Source organism: Phoca vitulina, unplaced genomic scaffold (genome assembly GCF_004348235.1).
Source record: "Phoca vitulina isolate PV1807 unplaced genomic scaffold, GSC_HSeal_1.0 scaffold21, whole genome shotgun sequence".
In the NCBI taxonomy this organism is placed as follows: domain Eukaryota; kingdom Metazoa; phylum Chordata; class Mammalia; order Carnivora; family Phocidae; genus Phoca; species Phoca vitulina.
In genome coordinates, this window is record NW_022589724.1 from 1,612,474 (window position 1) to 1,628,018 (window position 15,545).

Below are 15,545 nucleotides of genomic sequence, written 5' to 3' on the forward strand. Positions count from 1 at the left end.
TTCTGGAGGCCGGGAGTCCAAAACTCAGGTGTCGGCAGGGCTGGTTCCCTCTGGAGGCTCTGAGGGAGAATCCATCCCATGCTTCTCTCCTAGCTCCTGGTGGCTGCCGGCTATCCTTGGCATTCTCTTTCTCGTGGTGGCATCACTCCAGTTTCTGCCTGCGCCGTCACATGACCACCTTCATGTGGCAAACCTCCCTTTGCCTTTCTCTTATTAAGGACCCTCGCCATTGCATTTAGGGTTTACCCAGGTAGTCCAGGATGACCTCATCTCAAGATCCCTAAATTAATTATATCTGCAAAGATGCTTTTCCCAAATAAGGTCATGTTCACAGGTTCCAAGGGTTAGGACATTGACCTATCTTTTTAGGGGCCACTATTCAACCCACTACAAGGATCTTGGGTATGACCCTTCCCATTTCTGCTGCTTAGCTTCCCTAATATGGATGGCAAGAGCTTACTGACTTGCTTCTACAAGTGTCTGCTTATCTTCATGGACACCGATGGACCCCAAAATATAGGCCTCAGCTCAGCAGCCTGTGCCAGACTGAGCACAGTCCCCAGCAGTCATGTATAACACAAATTCAAATTCAAGAACTATTTCCCACCTCTCTAGACCTTCCTTTGACCATATATTCTTGGAGATGAGTAGGGGAACTTGGCTGTGGTCAGACCACAAATAGGAATGCTTTATTCAACCGCGGGCCCCACACCCCAGGGAGAGAGCATTCAACAACAAGCACAGAGGATGGGCTGAGTGGGGAAGGAGTTTGATAAACACAACCTGTTCAGGGCCAGGACTGGGGGGAAGGCGAACAAGGTGTGAAAACGAAGAGGGGGCCAAATACCTCATTAATCAAGAGAAATGACATTTTAAGGCAGTATTTTTAAAAATCAAAACGAATGCAAAAAAAAAAAAAAATCCATGATGAACAAAACATCAACATTTTAAATAAAGACAAGATCCAGTCTTGCAATTGTGTGACTTAAATCACTTAGTTCTCCCTAATCCCAGTCCTGTGAATCTTACCTTTGTTTAAAATGTTGACGTTTTGTTCATCACGGATTTTTTTTGTGTGTGTTAATTTTGAGTTTTTAAAAAAATATTGCATTACAATACTTTTCATCTTGATTACTGAGGTTTTTAGCATTGCCTTAAATTTTGCCCTTAGGTTCTGCACTAGGCATGTGAATTACAACTGGAGGGACTGGGGCTGTTTAATTTGGACAAGGATTGTCGCTGGGGATATGGTCACCACCCATAGGACCTGTGTGGGCCCTGAGGGACCAGTGGGGGAAATTCAGGGAGAAGTAGTGAGTCCTCTGCTACTGGAAGGATCTGAGAATCTGATGGGAGGTTGGTCTACATAATGTGCAGGAGAGCCCTAAAACTCTGATTTCAAGAGGCAGATGCCTCAGATTTTCTTGCGTAACTTCAATCATCTTGTAACCTCAGGATAATGTAAGAAATGCTGTCTCTTGCTTCAAACACCTCAGAGGCAGGGGCTGGGTGTCCTGGAATTTTGGAAGCTGCCCCATGCCGGGAGCCTGGCACTGTTCCATCCTGGGAGGCCAATGAGTAGGTCGCCCACACTGTGGGGTGAAGTGAACAACCCCAGGAATACCCACAAAGTGTTCCATTCCCAGGCACAGAGTTATGGGGGTGAGGTCAGCCTCAGCACCAGTCCTAAATAAAAACCATTAATGAAGGTCAGTGACCTGGGAGATGTTATAAAGTCAGAGCACTACCTCTAAAAGATACTGCAAAAAATGAACTTCCCAAAACACATTCCCGTGTACTGCTCATATCCGTGCATTGCTCACCCACCCAGTAACATCCATGCTCCTTAGAACGACATTCAAGGCCCTTCTCATGGTGTCTTATGACCCTTACGCTCACAGATTTTGCGTGTAATCATTTCTGTCTTTGGTCTCCTAAAGTCCTCAGTTCAGTTATGCTGTCTGCGGGCGTGGAATTTTTTTTCTTAGTTTTTGTATTTTCCTCAAATTTTACATTATTTTGAGATTAGAGTCCAGGGTGTCCCTGGACTCAAATTTCTAATAAACTACAAACTTTGACATCTTTAAAAATAATACTTACTGAAATAAAATGAGTTCTTTCTGCATATTATTCAGCATCTCAGAAAACTTTCTGTATGCTCATTGATTTTTGCATGAATATATTTCTTCCAACATTTTCTAGCCAGAGTGTTTTTCCAGCATCCCTCAGGTGCCAGCATGATCTAAAGAGTTGTTTACAAAATGTGTCCTCATGATTTGTCATTTTTTTTGAGAAATCAATAAATCATTCTTATAGAGCTGGCTCTGATTGAGATTAAATAATAGATAAAAAATTATATACAAAAATTTTATATAGCTTTGCCATGAAGTTTAATTCCTTCAGTGGAACTGGGGTCGGGTGGAGAAAGGAACCATCTGAGCTCAGAGAAGACAGAAGGGAATTGTGTGCACCGCTCTCCTCGATACTGGCTGGCGGTTAGAACTACGAGATAGAACCGTCTTCGTTCACCCGGGCCGCCATCCCCTGATTCTTGATAACATTTACACTGACAGGTAACGGTGTACTTCTGAAATACTTTTACCTATGCCACGTTACCTGGCCCTCTTGCAGCTCTCCGGGATAAGCGGGGGTGGGGGGGTGGGGGGGTGGCAGGGGTTAGTAACGCCCACGGGAACATGTGGAGCACCCTGTCCAAGGTCCTGCTCCCAGGAATGACAGCACTGAGGGACCGGGCACCATGCCAGTCACATTGCACAATCTGCCACCAGAGGAGGGTATTTCTACCCTATTATACAGATGAAGAATCCGTGGCTTGGACAACTCAAGCTCAAGTTCACACAGCTGGTAAGTGGCAAAATGGGGTTCAAGCCAGTCTGGCTGGTCTACAGCTCATGTTTCCCAAAGTCTACTTGAGGGGGTCTGTCCTCTCCTCTAGGCTGACAGGAGCACCAGTGAGCCTGAGAAATGACATTCCAGGTCCGAGGTACATGGAGTGAAAGCCCGACAAAGTCTGAAACACCGGACCTGTAGCTGGTGCTGTGAAAATCATGGCTCCACTGCTTACATGGACACTGTGTTTTGTGCTTACAAAGCACCCTTACCTCATTTGATTCTCAAGTTCCTTAGAGGGGCATGCAGTAGAGGTCTGGCTAGCCCCATTTAACAGGCTCAGAGAGGTCAAGTGATTTGCTCAAAGTCACACAGCAAAGGCCAGAACAAGATCTGGGCACTTGGTACCAACATCATCAGACAAGATGATCAAAAGAGATGGGCCTGGGGGCTGAAGTGGGCAGACCATGGCACTGACCTTTCCTGAGATGGTCTTGATCTGCTTGGAGCTCAGGGGCTCGAAGTCCACGCCGATGTAGCCCTCCATGGCAGCAAGCAGATTCTTCCGGAGACAACGGGATGAGTTGGCTTCTGTGCGCACCTGCTCCCACCACGAAGGCTCATACCAGCCCGGGATGATCCACTGGTATTTGCTACCATACACGTTCTCCTCATATGCCTGCAACAGATGGGTTGACCATGAAGGTACCAAGAGTTAAATATTTGTTCAAGGCCTTGTGCCCTGTGAGACAGGTGAAGGGAGCTCAGGCCTCCTCTTACCAGAGGGTTTATTAATTTTTCTATTATTCGCTTTGTTATCTTTCCTCATCATCTCTCAATAGACCCAAGGTAGTTTATTGGAAACATATATAATAAAATAATAAACACTGAATAAAAATTGAAACATGAGGGCCTGACCAAAGCCAGATAAGGACACTATAAGAAAAGAAAACTATAGACTGATATCTCTGATGAATATAGTGGCAAAAATTCTCAACAACATATTGGCAAACTGAATTCAAGAACACATTAGAAAGATTATACACTATGACCAAGTGGCCTTTATCCCTGGGATGCAAGGATGGTTCAACATACACAAATGAATAAATGTAGTACATCACATTAGTGGAATTAAAGATAAAAATCACGTGATCATTGCAACAGATGCTCTCTGTGTACTGTGATGAACTGTGCACAGTTTAAAACATGACCCTTAAATGATCCTGCAGTACATTCCTGGACAGCCATGAACACATTGGGAAACAGTTCATGCCACGCCCCGTTGGGCTCCTTGGCCTACAACAGAGACAGCACAGAGGCCAAGCGGACGTGGCAGGGGAGCCTGCAGGATTGCTTTGGACTCCAGGAAGCTTCTGGCTGCCCTCCACTTAGGCTCTGGGTTGCTAGCCAGGCTCTGTCCACAGCAGGGTGGGCCAGAGACCCTAATGGCATCTGTACATTAGAGAAAAGTTATAGTCAAGTCTGAGAGTTGGGGGAGAGATCCCCCCCATTCCTACATCTGGGGAAGCGACTCTTCTAGAATTCTCTTAACACCTAAGAAAGCCCATCCTGCAGCATGGGCAGTGGAGCATCTCACTGGGATAAATGTGAGTTAAAATGTTTGTTCCTTAACTTAAGCTCAGATACCATCTCCATGGCCTCATCTCCTTGGTTCAGTGAAGCCTCTGGAGATTAAACTGAAATTATTTAATGAAAGAGCCCTTCAACTACTTCAAGGCAGTGATCACACTGTGTTTTCTCTAGACTCCTCTGATGATATGGGACCTTGACCTCCCCAATTCTAGATAATATACTTCTCATAATGCAGCCTCAGATCATAGTCATTTTTCCAGCAGCTACATTATAATGTTGCCCCTATCACAACTGTTGTAGAAAACACAGCCCTCATATTTCAATTACAGGATAAAATCCCAGTTCAATAAAGGGAGGCAATCTCCTGATCTTCCCTCTAATAAATGGGATTTAGTCCAAAGAATCTTTCTTTTGAAGAAAAGATAATCTGAGATCTGTTGGGGGGCTAGATTTTTGAACAAAAGGCTCATCCCAGTGATCCCAGGTCACTGTATGAATGGCAGAACCTGTGAGACTTTACAACTCTCATCCTTCATAGGAAGGGAGGAACTCACATATCTTGAGCCCCTATTGTGCTTGGCCAATTATACACATTATCTTATTTTATTCTCACAACAACCCTACAGGTATGCATTATTATTTCTAACTTATAGATGATGAAATTGAGGCTCAGAGATCGAGGGATTTGCCCAACCACATACAGCTAAGTCAAGGGGACAAGATTCAAAGTCCATTTTTGGAAGTTCCCCTCTTTTCTTAGCAAAATGAATAAAACAGAACTTTTTGGAAGCTTTCAGGTTGAGGCAAGAAGAGTGCCGCCCTTATTAGGAATGTATGTTAAGTAGGAATCAACAGATACAGAGCGAGGACAACAGGACTTCTAAGCAGACACAGAGGCAGACCTGCATCACTCTCTGAGGACAAAGACCTCGTGATAACTTAGAGACAGCACAGAGCAGGAAGTCAGAAGCCGCCCAGGGATCTGCTGTGACAGCTCTTTGACCTGCCCTTGTCTCATGAGGAGCTGTTCCTTGTGAGTGAATTTTCCAGAGAATAGAAGCTTAGCCCATTTGAGTGACAATAGATTTTGTTTAGAATGTTATTCAGTTTTGATGAAGATAAACATTTTCCTACTGACCTTCTCAAACAAACAAACAGGGAGATTACAGTCAAGCAGCACCAGATTCTCTGCCACATACCAGCTGGGTAACTCTGGCGCCCAACTCCTCGGGTCTCGCTTTTCCCATCTCTAGCCTGTGGAAAGCAAAGCCTATCTCACTGGGTTGGTGTAAAGAATTAAATGAGATGACACGTGTACCATGCCTGGCCAACACTACAACCAGGCACATTTTAGCAGCTCCTTCTCGTTGCCTTCTCCTTTCTGTAATGCATGGTTTTATTCTGAACACCAGTCACTGTTACGGGCCGTGCACAGTCATGCTGCTGGGTCTAGGGTGGCACTTTTCACTGCCATTGAGCTCCTGTCTTCTCTGAACTTGCTGCTTTTAAACTGTTATGGCTTGGAAAGCAGGGCGCCTGGGTGGTTAAACATGTGCAGAGCAAAAGTAAATAGGCTTTGAGTGAGGGTCTAAGAGGCTTCCCTGCAAGGTAGGTGAACTGGTTTAAATACACCATCCACCATCTAAAGCACCTGAGGGGAAGGCTCTGGGCCTCCATTCTGCTATTCCCATATTCAGACGGACTGAGCATGTGAGCTGGGAGTAAAGGAATGCTCTCTGTCTCCTTTGCTGGAGGGGGAGTTTTTGTAGGGTGGCGTCCGCTCTTCTGTGGATCCCCGGTGCTCAGCACAGTGCCTGGTGTGCCCAGGGCACCCAAGAAGTGGTTGCGGAATGACTGAACACATTTCCAGCTTCCTTGGTCACCTTAGTTTTCATTTTCCCTGTCTCTGGTAGGAATGTGATCTCAGGACCTGTGGCCACCGGTGGGCCCTGCCATGTGGTGATGGGCAGTCCTGAGCTCACCTTCTTCAGTCTCAGGGACTGCTTTGGTTCTTATTAGTTGCTGACAGGTAACCATGATATGAATTATTTTTAAAAATCCAGTTTCCTCTTTTTATTACATTTCCTTTCGCCTCCTCCCCTTTCCATGCAAGAAGGACATTTCCCTTTTCCTATTACGGTCACACCAATGATAGTAATAAACCCTCACATCAAGAAGGCAGTTCACAGTTGGGATGATGGTCTCCTTTCGTGGCCTTATTTAAGCCTCTTGCCAACCCCGTGAGGCCGCTGGGGCAAGGACTGCTGCTTCCATTTTGGAGGTGAGGCAGCTGGAGACCAGAGGTGTAAGGTGACCTGCCTGAGGTCACACAGCTGGTGGAGCTAAAACCAGAACCCAGGCCAGAGTGCTTGAGAATTTGGAATAGACCCCCGAGGGGGGAGGACAAGACAAAAGCCACGGAGACATGCTCATTCTGTGCTGAAGCCCAAATGAACATTTTGCCACAGGGCTATAAATAGGTCTTGCATTTGCTGGAGTCTGCTCTTCCATTGGGTGGCGGTTCCAATCTCAAGAACACAGCAACATGCTGCAAAGTTTGCACTGCGGCATTTGGATGGCAAAGATACGGCTGTTTCCACCGGATCTGCACTCTGACCCTGACGAGGAGAGGAAGGCTCTTTCACAGGGGTCTCCGCTCTGAGCAGCCCCTCTCTCTGTCACACGCCAGTCTTGATCCAGTAGGAAGACACGGAGCAGACTCTCCTCAGGAGCTTCCAGACCTGCCAGAAGAATTCCTTCCTAACCACGTAAGAGGGCAGATGGCTTCCGAGGGTCTCGAATAAATACCCAACAAAAAAACCTGCAAGGAATTTCTCAACAACCAAAGCCACCCGCAGACTCTAAGAGGAAGCCCATTGCAAAATGTCCACCGTCCAACAAGAGGAAAGTAGGATGAGGAGGTGGATGGTGTCCCACGCCATGTGGAAGGCAGGCAGCCTGGGGCTTTGGGTCGAGAGGAAGACAGCCACACCGTCTGTTCTGAAGCAGAAACCATGGCTGGAAATGCCACTCAGAAAATAATCCCAGTGCATGGCACAGAGTGGAATCACAGCCACGCCCCCACTTGGGTTTGGCTCAGAGCGGAGCATGAGGTCTGTTTCCAGTTCTTGAAAAAGGGAGATGGCCAGCGACCAGTGTGGTGTCTTTGTGGATCATGTTTATTAATTTATTTCTCCTGGAGTTATGACCCACCATGCACCAGCTGCTTGCAAGGCCTTGGGGATATGGTGAAGGGTGGGGAGGGACAGGGATAAAATCCAGTTTCTTCCCCAAAAGAGATTCCATTCTCCAATATGGAGCATTATTTTCCTTTTTATTTTATTTTTTAAATTTTTTTTAAAGATTTTATTTATTTATTTGACAGAGAGAGACACAGCGAGAGAGGGAACACAAGCAGGGGGAGTGGGAGAGGGAGAAGCAGGCTTCCCGCTGAGCAGGGAGCCCAATGTGGGGCTCGATCCCAGGACCCTGGGATCATGACCTGAGCCGAAGACGCTTAACGACGAAGCCACCCAGGCGCCCCTATTTTCCTTTTTAAAATGGGCCACTTCGGGACCTCAGATGGTAATGTACAAGGTTTTATGATAAAGGTTTATGAGTAAAATTTTATGAGCAAGGTTTTGAAGTAAAATGTATTAAATCCATTTGCTCCATTTTTTCAATTTTTCTCATGTTCATCCTTAGATTTTCATAGGGAAAGACCCCTTGCTTCCCTTAACTGGAGCAGAGGATGCTTCATACCATCTTGTAAAGACCATCAGATAGGAAACTCACCAGCCCAGCAGTGGTCCATTCCATTCTCACACACCTGAGACTTTACATAAACAAACAAAAAAAGACCGCGGACATTTACCGAGGGCTCACTATCCATCAGGCACCGTGCAGTGTTTCTGTTCATTCAATCTCCACAACAATCCTAGGAGACTGGTACTATTATCATCCCCACTTTACAGATGAGAAAACAAAGGCTCCAGAAGTGTCAACAACAAGTCCAAATTCAGCAACTAAGCAGCAGACTGGCTCCTGAGCTCCCAACTCCATCCAGGATCCCCCGTAAATCGAGAGATGATCAGGAGGTTCTCGTTTTGTTCTTGAGCCTTCAGGATGAAACAGCCCTGTGTGACTGTGGCTTCCGGTCACCATTCTGTCCTCACTCCTGGTGTGCTTTGAGTTCCTGCATCTCTCTGGAAAGGGGTAGCAGGAGCTGAGAAGGATACCCCAGGCAGTGTCTCTCCAGCAGACAGCAGAGGGACCACCTTCCCTGGGTGTGGACATGCAGCCGGAGGTCCCCTTGGCTCCTCAGAGTTATGCTTACCTTGGTGACTCACAGCAACCCTGAAGTCAACCAAGACCCCAAAGTCTCTTCTGTTCTAAATGCACAGTCCTCCTCAGCTATGCTCTACCACCTTGGACACAGGCAGCTTGATTTGTTCTAATGTAACCTTCTATTAGGGCTATGAGATTTAACCTTAGACTGAAGCAAACATTCCAGCCTGTTAGGGTTCTTTGCAATCTTGGATCTGTTTCCAATATATTTCACAACTTCCAAAATTCCTACAAGTCTGTTTTTTATAATCTCATCCAAGTCATCAACAAAAGATCAAAGAGAACAGAGGCCTATGGCCCATCACTAGAGACTACACCTAGAATAAGCTCACTCTAAGTGGAAGCGCTTATTGGGGAGACAATGACTCCCGTGACTGGGCTCTCATTCTGTTGACTCTTCTCCTGACCTGGGGTGGGGGAGAGGGAGCCAGGGCGTCAGAATGGAAAGACTTGGTTCCTGTGTTAGAACTCTCACAAGTACTTAGGTAGAACATCATGTGGAAAGAAGTTGATTGGACTGGGAATCAGGTGACGGGGATGGAGCCTTGGCTCAGCCACGAGCTGGGCCTCTATTTCCTTATCTCTAAAGTGGGATAATGATAATTGTGAGTTGTGTCACATGGTTTACTGAAAAGATGAAATGAGATAAGGTATAAAAAGGTACCTTGCTGCCTATCACACACCAGACAATTGTAAAGAATTCAGGGGTAGATACTGAACAGTTGAGAGAACATTCAACATTCAGAGTTGAGACTCTGAGCCCTGCTCCAGGGCCGGGAGGGGGCTCTGAGGTAGCTCAGCCTTGCCGGGACGTCTGGCCCCTCCCACCCTGCCGTGCACACGGCCCACCTCCAAGGCTAAGAAGACAGGCAGGGCATTAGCTTAGACAGGGCGCTGGAGGGGATGTTGGGCCAGCTGAGGTCCCTAGGTCCTCCCACGACTGCACTGTTCTGAGCGCTCGGGGTTTAGCTCCCTGCAAAGAGGAAAGAGCAGTGACCATAACATTTCTGCTTCCAACAACCCGGACTCCAGTCCTATATCCCGCTCAGACCAGGCAGTGAGAATGAGTCTGAGAAACAGCTTCATGAAACTCCCCATAGACGCAGTGACACGACCAAAGTTTTACTTACACAACAGAACACTTTTGCTGCCATATTCTGGTCAAACTGGCCGAGGATGATCCTCACGTCATTGCCCTGTGGACAGAAGGACATGTGTGTCAAGGAGAGTGGAGGACAGGCACACTCGAGGGCTTGAGGCCACGGGCAGAGAACATTTGTGCACCCCCAGCTCCCCAGCCAAGAGCCCTGCCCTCTCACCCCAGCCCAGCCTGGATGCTCTGGCCCTCTCTGGGGCCAGCTTTCCCTCAGCTCCTGCTGCCCTCCCTGGTCTCCACGGCACGCCCTGGGACAAATCTGCACGGGCTGGAGGCTTTGTAAAGCTGGCGGCTCTCAGCGGTCCCAGCAGCATCCCTGATTCCTTCAACAAGGGCAGGCCAACCCTACAGGGCACCGAGACAGCATCTAATCTTCTTCCTCACTTGACACACAGGGAAACTGAGGCCAGGGGAGAGAAAGGAGCTTCCAAGGTCCCCAAGGGAGTTGGTGGCTGAAATAAGACTGCAGCGCCCCACCCTCCCCCAGTATTCTAGACTTTTCTATAGCTTCCTGGAACCCACAAGCCTTCCCAATGAAGAAGTTTCAGAGTCTCTTTGAGTTTTGAGCTTTGTTCAAATCTCAGCTCCACCCACAAGCCTCAGGGCACCGCAGGTGGCTCCTATATGCATCTTAGCCTCAATTTCCTCACCTGTGGAATGTGGAAAACGGCAGTACCTACCTTCCGGGAGGACCCCCTGACGTGACCCACATAAACTGCTTCACACAGTTCCGGGCACATAGCGAAGGCCCAGTAAGTGCTAGCTAGTATTAGGATTTTATAACCTCCTCCCAACCCATTTTTAACTCCCAGAAAAACTTATATTTGAAAACTCTATAAATAGGACTGCACTTATTATCTCAATGTGTGCCTTGCACAACAGCTCCTGTGACTCATTTATTCATTCAACAAACATTTACTGGGCGTTTGCCGAGGCTCCCTCCTGGGTCAGGTCAGAGGCCCTTGGTGCTCTCCGGGGGACAGGGATCCAGGCGGGGCCCGGCCCCATGGAGAACAGGCTACAGGAGGATGTGCCAGGCAGCCTGCAGGAGACCAGCCGGGGCCCTGGCCCACCGGCCCGCTCCCCACCGCACTCACTTCCTGCCGTCCGCCCTGAGGCTCAGGCTTCCAGGTGATGCCACCTTCCTGCCTCTCCAGCAGGCCTCAAGGCCCTTTGATGCATAAAGAAGAGAAACATGTCTTTAAAGATCAGTTTTTAGCATCTTTCAAAATTGGAAAGTGCTGACTGGGAGGCCATTTTACTCATCATGTACTTTAGCAAAATAAAAAAGGCTTGGATTCTAAAATCATCCTTCGTTTGCAAGCAAGAATGGAAAGAAGAGAAAAAAAAAAAAAAACCCTGCTCTGAAAGGACTTTAAAAGATCGTTAACAGAGCAGTTGAAGGAAGGCAAGCCTTTGTCATCACCATGTCTGCAACGCTATAAAAAGTTCTAAGCTGCTTCCGTTCTGTGGACAATGCTCTCAGGCACACTCCAGGGTTTTTTTTGCTTGTTTGTTGAAATCTTTTAGCCTTCTTTGCTGCTAATAGTATTCATCCAGCCAGCCAGCAAACACTTACTGAGCATCTACTTTGTGCCAAGCTCTGTGTTGCTAAACATGGTATAGTAGAAATAGCTTATTAGGTTTTAGAGTTAGGGAGACCTCAGTTCAAATCCCAGCTCTACCACTGACCAGCTGTGTGAACTTGAGTCTTAATCCCCTGGAGCCTCAATTTTCTCACCATTGAAAGAGGGATAATCCAACCTACCTTGCCGGGGGGCTGTAGGATTCATACTAAGGAAACCCAGCCATTGGCTTCCATGATGCTTCCTCCTGGCTCTTTTCTACCTCCTAGTCCCTCCTGCTCAGACTGAGTCAGCTCACCATCTTTCTGCACGTCCCTACATACTGGTGTTCTACACAGTTCTGCCCTTAGCTCTGTGTCCTCATCACTCTCCTGGGCAGCCTCATTCAAGACCCCAGCCACAACTGCCCGCCGTGTGCTACGGAGGCCCGATCACTCTCCCCACGCCCAGCTTTTCTCTAGCTGCCCCTGGATCCCTCCACTTGGATTCTCCCACGTACCTCAAGCTCAGCACATCCCAAGCTGAACTCATCATCTTTGCCAACGAGCCCTTTCCCCCTCCTGCGTGGTCCATCTCTGAGAACGGTGTCGCCAACCTCCCACCCACCCAGGTTCACTTGCCTCCCTCCAAGCCCTAACCAGGACCCACCCACTGGTTCTGCCTGCCCACCAGTGCCAAATCACCCCCACCCCTGCAGCTTCACCTCGCTGGTTGTGGCCACCATCATTCCTCCTCGGTAAAATACAACTGCCTCCCGGCTGGATCCCCACCCTTAGTCCTGCTCCATCCACCCTGCTCTCCACAGAGCGGATTAAGGAATCATTCTGAGATTCAAATGTGGTTGTGTAAAATCTTTCCATGGCTCCCTGAGCTTTCCAGGTCAACTGAGCTCCTGAGTAGGACATTCGAGATGCTTTACCAGCCGACTCCTGCTCAGTCTTTGCCAGTCTTGCAGGGCATGAGAATGAGCTACCTGCAGTTCTCTAAAAGAGGTCTGCCACTTACGTACTCCTTCACTGGCTCATTCCCCCACCTGCTCCCCTCTTGCTTTCTGCAAGCTCGTCCATCTTGAACGCCCTTCCCTCTCACCTCTGCCTGGAGAGCTGCCACTCACCCTTCATGCTTTAGCTCAGGCACCCCTACCCTGAGAAACCATCTGTGTCCTCTGAGGTGCTCATTTGCTCCTCTGTGGGCCCAGAGCACTCTGTGCTTCCCTCTATCATGGCACAAGTCCACTTGCTTATCTGTCTTCTCCGCTGGACTGAGGGTAACTTGACTCATCTCTGGGTCCCCAGGTCAGGGGGCCAAGGCATGACACATATATAACCACAGGTGTTGAATGCACAATTAAGTGAGTGAATGCTCTGTCAAGTACCAAGCGCAGTGCCTGGCCTGCATTCCTTATTCAGTAACTGGTAGCTATGATCACCACTGCCCTGATATCCTGCTAGCCTAGGGCCTCGGCACTCACTGGGTTCACCATGTCCGTTTCTTGAATGCACTGAGGAGCCCACATCTTCACGGCTGACCACCTGACCACCTGCAGATAGATAAATAACCGGCTCTACCACTTGTGGACCATTTGGTGTCTCTGTTGCCATGACAACCAAGTCGCAAGGACCATTTGGTGCTATGCTCCCAGACTGTTAGAATTGGGCAGAACCCAAGGGATCACTGATCTAGTGAACCCCTTCCCAGAGAGGCAAAAGGCTTCCCCCAACACTGCCCAGTGGAACCAGTGCTCTCACCTTGGTGGCCCTCTGACCATCAGAGGACCCTGGAGAAAGATCCTGGCCGGAGCCAGGTTCTGCCAATGGTAGGGAGCGACTCACACCCACTCTGATTCCAGCCGGTGAGAGGCAGCAAGATGCTGCAGTGTCTGGGAGGGAAGAGCCAGCATCCAGTGCAGCTCCCAGAGAGGGAAGGGCGTTCAAGATGGACGAGATGGAATCCCGTGTGGGGAGTGGACAAAGGGAGATGGAACTGGCCTGGGATGCTTAGCAGGAGCCTTGAGAGCGGTAGAAAGAACTGGAAGGGCTTCTCAAAATGGGATATGTGTCCTCCTGGAGCATGAGTTTTCCTGAGAGTATGAGAAGCATGGATATACCTCGTTCTTCTTTCCAGAGTAGCAATTTATTGGAAGATTCAGGGGTGAGGGAAAAGGTTTTGGATTCCGGGAGTCTTTTTTTTTTCTTTTTAATATTTATTTATTTATGAGAGAGAGAGAGAGAGAGCAGGAAGGAGGGGCAGAGGGAGAGGGAATCTTTTTTTAAAGATTTATTTATTTATTTGCGCGCGCGAGAGAGAAATAGAGAGAGAGAGTGTGAGCAGGGGGAGAGAGAATCTCAAGCAGACCTCACGCTGAGCATGGAGCTGGATGTGGGGCTCGATCTCATGCCCCTGAGATCATGACCTGAGCTGATACCAAGAGTCAGATGCTCAACCGACTGCCACCCAAGCGTCCTTGGATTTCCGGAGTCTTAAAAGTTTTTAACACATGTGTCCTCTCATAAAAGTTCCAGAACCACGCTGTTCAATGTTACATAACTTGTATCTTTCCCTGAAAATCTGTAAAGTGGAAAGAGAAATTTTGTCTCGGCAGTGGTTCCTGCTTCCGGCCACACCTCCACGTCCCTGCCAGGGGCCTGAACACTTGCTCCTTTGCCATGGAAAGGACTCTGGGGCAGTGTGGGGAGAACAGGGGGTAGGGGAGGAGAGCCCTGAATGTCCCTGAGGCTGAGAGCGACAGAACAGAGTTGGGACAGTACAGTGAACCCAGAATGTGGCAGAGAGCAGGGTCCAAAATTCCTGTGCCCTTCCACAGACTCTTGATTCTGCAGGGGGCCACCTGGAGCAAAAGGTGACCTGAGGTGGGACAAAGGACACCTTGTACTCACATGGCTAGATCCATGTGTAGACCACACAGAGGCCTGTGTTCACAAGAGGCCTCGCCTACAGGGAAGGGGCAGACACCGGAGGAAACAACGATGGGGTGGGAGGTCCACGCCTGGATGGATTTCCTTCCCTCCTTCCTGGTCCTTCTCATCTCTTGCCTAGAGCCTCTTTGTCTCTGGGACACTTAAAGTGAGCTAAGATCACACACACACAAAAGTGACACTTCAGAAACATGACCCAATTCAAAGACTTTGTGTATAATCCCTAGGTTGCAGGGGATCTTAGCAAATAAAAAGCAAGGACAGTTCCTGAGCTCTTTCTAGCTGTGGGACTAAGGAGTGCATTAGCCCCGCCCAAGGAGAGAGGTGTTGTTACTACGTCCACTCCGGAAAGTTTCACGAGCGAGCTGAGCCCCGAAGAATGAAGGACGTTTCTCAAGTGCGGCACACTGCCAGCCCCGCCGGTTCCTGCACTCGGGACCGGGGCATCCATCCCCGTGCAGGGAGCGTGGGCTGCTTCTAGCTCGCCCCCCTCTCTAGAGAACTGCCCCCAGCGAAGGGACTTCAGGCGGTGCCCCACATCCTGCAGCACCCAGAGACCGACTCCCTGAAAGGCGGGGCCCGCTCTGTGGCGCAGGCTGCGTTCCAGGCAATCCCGCCAAGACCGCAGTCTGGCCTGGCTCCCCTCTTGCCTTATCCTGCATCTCTCTCCCTTCTCCGGAGTGCGCTCTCAATAAATCACTTTGACCAGACTCTCAGGCTCTGTTTCTAGGGAGTTCAGCCTAAGACACCAGGTCCCACAGGTAGGAAGTGGTGGCGCTGGCCTCCACCCCGGGTCGGCCTGGCCCCAGAGCCTGAGTGCTTGACCGCTCAGCCCTACGTATTGCCTCCCCAGCTGAGAAAATACCCAGTTTGTGGCAACGGCTCACGGAGGAAAGTGGGGTAGCCTTGGACGTGAAAGCACTGCAACAGCCGGTGTGATCCTGAGACACTGAAATAGCTGGTGGGCATTGAAAAGAGCAGGCGAGCAGAAGCCACCGCATCCCGCCTTCCCTGTGGCAGGAGCGCAGGGTCCCGCTGGAACAGAAGGTCAACCAGACACTGACCTCTGCGTTACCT

The 15,545-nt window shown here is 49.0% G+C and overlaps 1 protein-coding gene across 1 annotated transcript in view; it reads right to left on the reverse strand.

Moving 5' to 3' along the window:
• GABBR2 (gamma-aminobutyric acid type B receptor subunit 2) overlaps positions 1 to 15,545 on the reverse strand; it is a 339,457-nt gene that overhangs the window by 146,447 nt on the left and 177,465 nt on the right. Inside the window, exons 5-6 of the mRNA XM_032418347.1 lie at positions 9,921 to 9,986; positions 3,329 to 3,529 (exon numbers count right to left, since the gene is read on the reverse strand). Coding sequence (XP_032274238.1) covers positions 3,329 to 3,529; positions 9,921 to 9,986 — 267 coding nt within the window. The remainder of the gene's footprint in view (positions 1 to 3,328; positions 3,530 to 9,920; positions 9,987 to 15,545) is intronic.